At 49.4% G+C, this 6,224-nt stretch overlaps 1 protein-coding gene across 1 annotated transcript; it reads left to right on the forward strand.

Moving 5' to 3' along the window:
* Positions 1 to 1,439: 1,439 nt before the first annotated feature.
* On the forward strand, positions 1,440 to 5,882 carry dusp6 (dual specificity phosphatase 6). The gene is made up of 3 exons (XM_069718651.1): positions 1,440 to 2,347; positions 2,664 to 3,098; positions 4,254 to 5,882. Exons 1-3 carry the CDS (start codon positions 1,945 to 1,947, stop codon positions 4,565 to 4,567), a joined length of 1,152 nt encoding a protein of 383 aa, XP_069574752.1. The 5' UTR covers positions 1,440 to 1,944; the 3' UTR covers positions 4,568 to 5,882.
* Positions 5,883 to 6,224: the final 342 nt, after the last annotated feature.

Genomic DNA, 6,224 nt, shown 5'->3' on the forward strand with positions numbered 1-6,224 from the left:
GAGCTGCTCAATGAACCTTCTTCGAGGAGCTGCTCAATGAACCTTCTTCGAGGAGCTGCTCAATGAACCTTCTTCGAGGAGCTGCTCACTGAACCTTCTTCGAGGAACTGCTCAATGAACCTTCTTCGAGGAGCTGCTCACTGAACCTTCTTCGAGGAACTGCTCAATGAACCTTGTTCGAGGAACTGCTCACTGAACCTTCTTCGAGGAGCTGCTCACTGAACCTTCTTCGAGGAGCTGCTCACTGAACCTTCTTCGAGGAGCTGCTCAATGAACCTTCTTCGAGGAGCTGCTCACTGAGCCTTCTTCGAGGAGCTGCTCACTGAACCTTCTTCGAGGAGCTGCTCACTGAACCTTCTTCGAGGAACTGCTCACTGAACCTTCTTCGAGGAACTGCTCACTGAACCTTCTTCGAGGAGCTGCTCAATGAACCTTCTTCAAGGAACTGCTCACTGAACCTTCCTGAACAGGACAGTTCACCGTTTTATCTGACAATACTGCTGGATGTATTTCATCTGCACAATCTGGGTGTGGTTTATTCTCACGTTTCCTTTTCTGACTCGTGTGTGAAAGCAGCATAAACGAGCTTCTGTAAACCAAATCTAAATGAACATGAAGTGAAAGCACCAGAAGACTGAAGCTGTCTGTCAATCATCTCTCCCCAGCTGATGTTTGCTGACCTCCTGGATGGAGGCGAGATGACTTTCTCCATCAGAGGTTTAAGAAATGTTCTCACATTAAATACAAAACTGAAGCTTTTATATGTATGTAATAAAAATATCTTTATGCATTGAGTTTCTGAAGAGAAATCCGTCTCTATAGGCGCATTCTTTCATTTTCATACTGATGTTACAGTCACTGGTATGTTTCATTTTCAACTATTTAAAATGAAGCTTTTTACCAGTCGATATACAAAACTATTAAAGCTTAGAAGCTAAAATGACCAGAAACACCCCTCCATGTTGTTTTAACATGTCCTTTAATAGGTTGTTGGTATATTATTAGAGATTTAATTGAGGTTGTTTGTTTGTTTGCACATTTTGTTTGTTTGTTTTGTTTGTGATTTGACACTATAAATAAAACTGAAATGAATTTTAGTTATAGTACAAGAAGTTTAAATGGCCCTCTATAAGGTCACTGAATATTATAAGGGCCGTTATTGCAGGTCTACATTATTATAACTAAATCACAGCCGTGCCCCCCCCCCCCCTCCTCCTTCCTTCTCCCCGCAGTTCTTCTGTTTGTTTGCACTCACTTGATCCGGAGCGGAAATTCCTCTCCGTTTTTGTGAATGACAAACTCATTAACAATTCATCAACACGGGCCGCTCCATCCGGCCCCCGTTTCCAAGGCGACCGCCACTGGGGCTCCTCTGATTGGTCGGCCCGCCACCACGTATCCAATGAGACGCCTCCCGTTTGTAGCCATTCAGCAGCCTGTCGGCGCAGAGAGCGCATCGAGGAGTCCGGAGTCCGCAGAGCGACGGAGACACGAACACACGGACACAACCCGCCCGGTTCCGACCCACACATCCTCCCGGTTCCGACCCACACATCCTCCCGGTTCCGACCCACACATCCTCCCCGCCGTGGATCTGTGACCGGGACGACAGAAGCAGAGGAGCAGCTGCGCGCGGATCCGTGGAGTTACATAAGAGCAGAGGAAGCGTCAGTGACTCATTGATAAATAACTCCGAGCAGATGCATGAATGAGCTGCAGTCAGCCGGACGTGTGAAGGCTGCGCGGCTCGTATTCACTCCTTCTCTCCGTTGAAGGAGGATTTCTGCTCCTCATTTTGGTATTCTGACTTTTCGTAAACGGAGACTTGTGTTGCTGAGGCCCTCCGAGCAGCACAGGAACAAACCTCCGGCTGCTTTTTGCTGCGTTCCGCTGCAGACAGGAAGCTCCCCGCTTTTTCCAAACATTTTGTACTCCTGCTTATAAATGCTCGACAAGCTGAAGCCCGTCGTCCAGCTCGACTCGGTAATGGCGATCAGCAAGACGGTGGTCTGGCTCCGGGAGCAGCTGGAGACGCGCAGCGACGGCCTGCTGGTGATGGACTGCCGGGCCCAGGAGCTCTACGAGTCGTCGCACGTCGAAACGGCGATCAACGTGGCCATCCCGAGTCTGATGCTCCGCCGCCTCAAGAAGGGCAACCTGCCGGTGCGGTCGCTGCTCTCCGACGGGGAGGACCGGGAGAGGTTCGTGCGGCGCTGCAAGACGGGCACCATCGTGCTGTACGATGAGTACAGCCGGGAGTGGAACGAGAACGTGGACGGAGGCTCCGTGTTGGGTTTACTGCTGAGGAAGATGAAGGACGAAGGCTACAGGGCCTATTATCTGGAGGGTGAGTGGCTTCATTCACATTTTCCGGCTCCGCGGCCGCTCTTCATTCACAGAGAATTCATGTGGAATCATTACTTAAATTATGCATTTTCATGATTCGAGTTTATGAATATTCCTGCATGTGTCTTGATCCACAGAAAGATAAAGATGCGAAAATGTAATCAAAACAAATTGGTTGTATTTGCGGACATTTTCGGGAGATGCATTATTCTGCTGCCTCGTGAACCTGCAGCTTAACACTGCAGTGTGTTCAAATGATCATCTCGCAGCCTGGTATTTACTGTGGGGGTTTTTTTTTTTGCCATTTTATTTTCCAGGTGGCTTCAGTAAATTCCAGGCCGAGTTTCCCTCTCTGTGTGAAACCAACCTGGACGGCTCCTCCAACTCCAGCTCCCCCACCGCCCAGGTTCTGGGCCTCGGCGGGCTGCGGATCAGCTCCGACTCGTCGGACATCGAGTCCGACATCGACCGGGACCCGAGCAGCGCCACGGACTCGGACGGCAGCCCGCTGTCCAACCCGCAGCCCTGCTTCCCGGTGGAGATCCTGCCGCACCTCTACCTGGGCTGCGCCAAAGACTCCACCAACCTGGACGTGCTGGAGGAGTACGGCATCAAGTACATCCTCAACGTCACCCCCAACCTGCCCAACCTGTTCGAGAACGCCAGCGAGTTTAAGTACAAGCAGATCCCCATCTCGGACCACTGGAGCCAGAATCTGTCCCAGTTCTTCCCCGAGGCCATCAGCTTCATCGGTGAGTAATCCTGCAGAGCTGCAAACTCACTGCAGCTGCTCACAGAAACTTTTAATTGTTCATTAAATGTGCAAAATGTGAGTAGTTTATTGGTATAATGTCAGACTATCAGTCCAGATACATCATTTTAAAGTGACATAAAACTGATAGAAACAGGAGGTTTCTTATCAACTGATGGTTTCAGCAACATCCTGATTTCTCTCTTGACGACCTCGTGAATATTTTTGAATACATGCAGACACATGGGAGCTGCAGAGCCAGATAGTCGAGGCCTAATCGTATTAATGTGATATGTGTTATCACTGCCAGGAAGTTCTTAGGTTCTTATTGTGCAGTTGAGATTAGATGAGGTGTCCCTGACTGTGGTCTTATCAGTCCATCAGGCGGGACACAGTGGCAGATTAAGGCCATTGTGTTGAGCAGAGGAACACCAGGCGGCCTGCGATGGAGCAGCAGCTCCACCGCTCTGTACAAACGCTTGGACTGGAATGGAAGACATCCTGGCCCATCTCTTGTGTAATTGCAGCACAAAGGGCTAGTTGAAACAGAGACTGGGCAGAGTGAGGGGAGGGGAGGGGGGCGGCGGGGGGCAGTAACTCGAGCGCAACAGGAAGGAAGTGGCATTGAAAGTAATCTAGGACATGGCATTGGCCCCCCCCTTTCTTCCTCCCTCCACATCACAAAAGGAGCCATTTACAGGCCCTGTTGACATCCTGCTGCTTTGACAGGGTGCCCTCATGACTCCTACGTTTACACGCCCAAATGGCACCATTGTCCGACGGTAACCCTGGCGAGCGGAAGAATGGTTTAATAGACCGTAATAGTCAATTTCCCAGCCGGTTTCTGGAGGCCAAAAACAAAGAATGTGGACAGTGTTTCCGTGCAGCCTGTTTGTTGACTGACAGGCTGAGACAGTCAGGAGACTAACGTCACCACTAAATTATCAGCGAGCTGGCTAACAGTTAAAAAACAGACGTCCTCTGCTTTAATCTTAGTAGATTGAATATCTTTGAGTTTTGGACTGTAGGTCAAACAAAACAAGGAACCTGAAGTCATCAAAACGTGGACTAAATCTGTCAGGATAAGAAGCTGTAAATGTGCTGTGGACTTGTGGAAGAGATGATTAACGGTTCCACTCTTTTCTCTTCCTACCAGACGAAGCTCGAGGGCAGAAGTGTGGCGTCCTGGTCCACTGCCTGGCCGGCATCAGCCGCTCGGTGACGGTGACGGTGGCCTACCTGATGCAGAAGCTCAACCTGTCCATGAACGACGCCTACGACATCGTCAAGATGAAGAAGTCCAACATCTCGCCCAACTTCAACTTCATGGGCCAGCTCCTGGACTTTGAGCGCACGCTGGGCCTGAAGAGTCCGTGCGACAACCGCGTGGCGCCGCCGAGTCAGCAGCTCTACTTCACCACACCGACCAACCACAACGTCTTCCAGCTGGACCCCCTGGAGTCCACGTGAGGTCGGCCGTCGGCACCGCTCTCCGTGCTCGAGGTCTCACGGGCCTCCTGTTGAAAAAGCTGCAAAAAGTTTCTCTTTTTTCCGTCGTGGGCTGTGCGACCGGGCTCTTCATGTTATTGCTACAGCTGGTTTGAGGCGACAGCTGCTGAGCTGGTTCCTGCAGGGCCGACGCCGTCGGGCCAAAACGCAGCTGCTGTTGACTGAGTGAGGACGGACAGTAACGGAGACAGAACCAGGAAGAGAGCAGATTCTCTCGACAATCATATTTAGCTGTCGGACTCCTGAACTCTTTTCTCTCCTTTTGACTCTGCGTTCGGAGGAAACGTAACGTGCTTTTGTTGGACAGCTGTACGTTATGGCTGCCGTGCCAAAGAGACATGATTGCTCAAAGTGGACAGAAAAATGGACCCTTTTGGACCATGTTGGTTTTGGGGACGTGTTCCTCCAAGACTGCAGGGGGCGTTGTCTCCTTCATCTTCTGTGAAGACCTGCCTACGTGGGGGGGAAGCACCCCGGCTCCAGAAGGCGCACTATATACCGGACTCGATTTTACACTTGTGGAGTCTTTTAAAACATTTATACATTGTGTATATATCTTATATATAAATATATATATATAAATAAATAAAAAAAAGCCTTGCTCTAGTATTTACCCTTTGGAACAAGTGGGTACCGAAGACTCTCTTTGTTTCTTACTCTACTTTTATGTAAGCAAACAAACTGCATATCGATCAGTATGTTTAAGTTGATTATGCCAAAAATCAAGTAGGCTTTCCAAGAAAAATGTGTACATGTGTAATATATTGGATAATTGCTTTATGTGTGGATTCAGCCGCCCTCACCAATCAAAGTCACCTCGGCTGTTTGCCTTACGTTCATGCTCAGAACGTTTGTCTTGTGCATTAACCTTCAGAGAAGTTCTTTTTTTTTTTACAACATCCCAGAGATTTTTAATTTCACACAAAAAGCCGACTGAAGCAGTTTCCTCAGCAGTTCTTGTTCCGGCAGCATCAACGGTCTCTGAAGGTGAATGTCAGTCATCCTGATCTGTGCACGGAGGTGAAGATCTGAGCTGTGGACAGAGCAGAGCTTTGCTCACCTCCTCTTCAGGGAAACTCTGTGAAATGCAGTTTTATTTGTCGAGATGAGAGAAAGTTGAATCCAGAGCTTTGAGGGGGGGGGGGTGGTCCCCCTCCACTGACAGGCCTCTTTCCAGAGGAAGCCATCTTGGTTCCCTCTGCCCGCCCCTTCCACACTCCTCTCTTACGAATGTAAAGAAAAGATAAGTTATTAATAAATTGCTATTTTGTCTATACTTCATGCTTCTTCTTCCTGTTTCTCCGTTGACACACTCGTTGGTGTTTTGTCTGCAGAAACACATTTATGTAAGCGTTTCCTCACCCACAGTACAGCTGAGTGTTCGCCAGCAGGCCGAGTCACGACAACCAAAACAGCGGCTGTGAATCATGAGGCCGTTAACTGCACCTCTGACTTGGCGTGTCCTGTTACAGGATGCTTGTGTAACAACGCGTGCTGCACATTCTGTTCTCTGAGCCGATCACAAACCGCATCGTGCTACTCAGCAGGTGCCGAGTGATTCTCGTCACGCTGTCAACAGACCGACTGGTTTTTCCAGGTGCTGGTCTTCAGCAAAGGC

Source organism: Brachyistius frenatus, unplaced genomic scaffold (assembly GCF_029030835.1).
Source record: "Brachyistius frenatus isolate BFR_SWC_R1_liver_20210118 unplaced genomic scaffold, ASM2903083v1 Contig_195, whole genome shotgun sequence".
NCBI classification, from domain to species: Eukaryota; Metazoa; Chordata; class Actinopteri; family Embiotocidae; genus Brachyistius; species Brachyistius frenatus.

What these genes read in the sequence shown, in the direction of transcription:
- dusp6 (XM_069718651.1), top strand. Translation starts at nt 1,945, where the DNA reads ATGCTCGACAAGCTGAAGCCCGTCGTCCAGCTCGACTCGGTAATGGCG. An exon ending in CAGGGCCTATTATCTGGAGG is followed by an intron (nt 2,348 to 2,663) that starts GTGAGTGGCTTC and finishes TTTATTTTCCAG; the next exon opens with GTGGCTTCAGTAAATTCCAG. An exon ending in CGAGGCCATCAGCTTCATCG is followed by an intron (nt 3,099 to 4,253) that starts GTGAGTAATCCT and finishes TCTTCCTACCAG; the next exon opens with ACGAAGCTCGAGGGCAGAAG.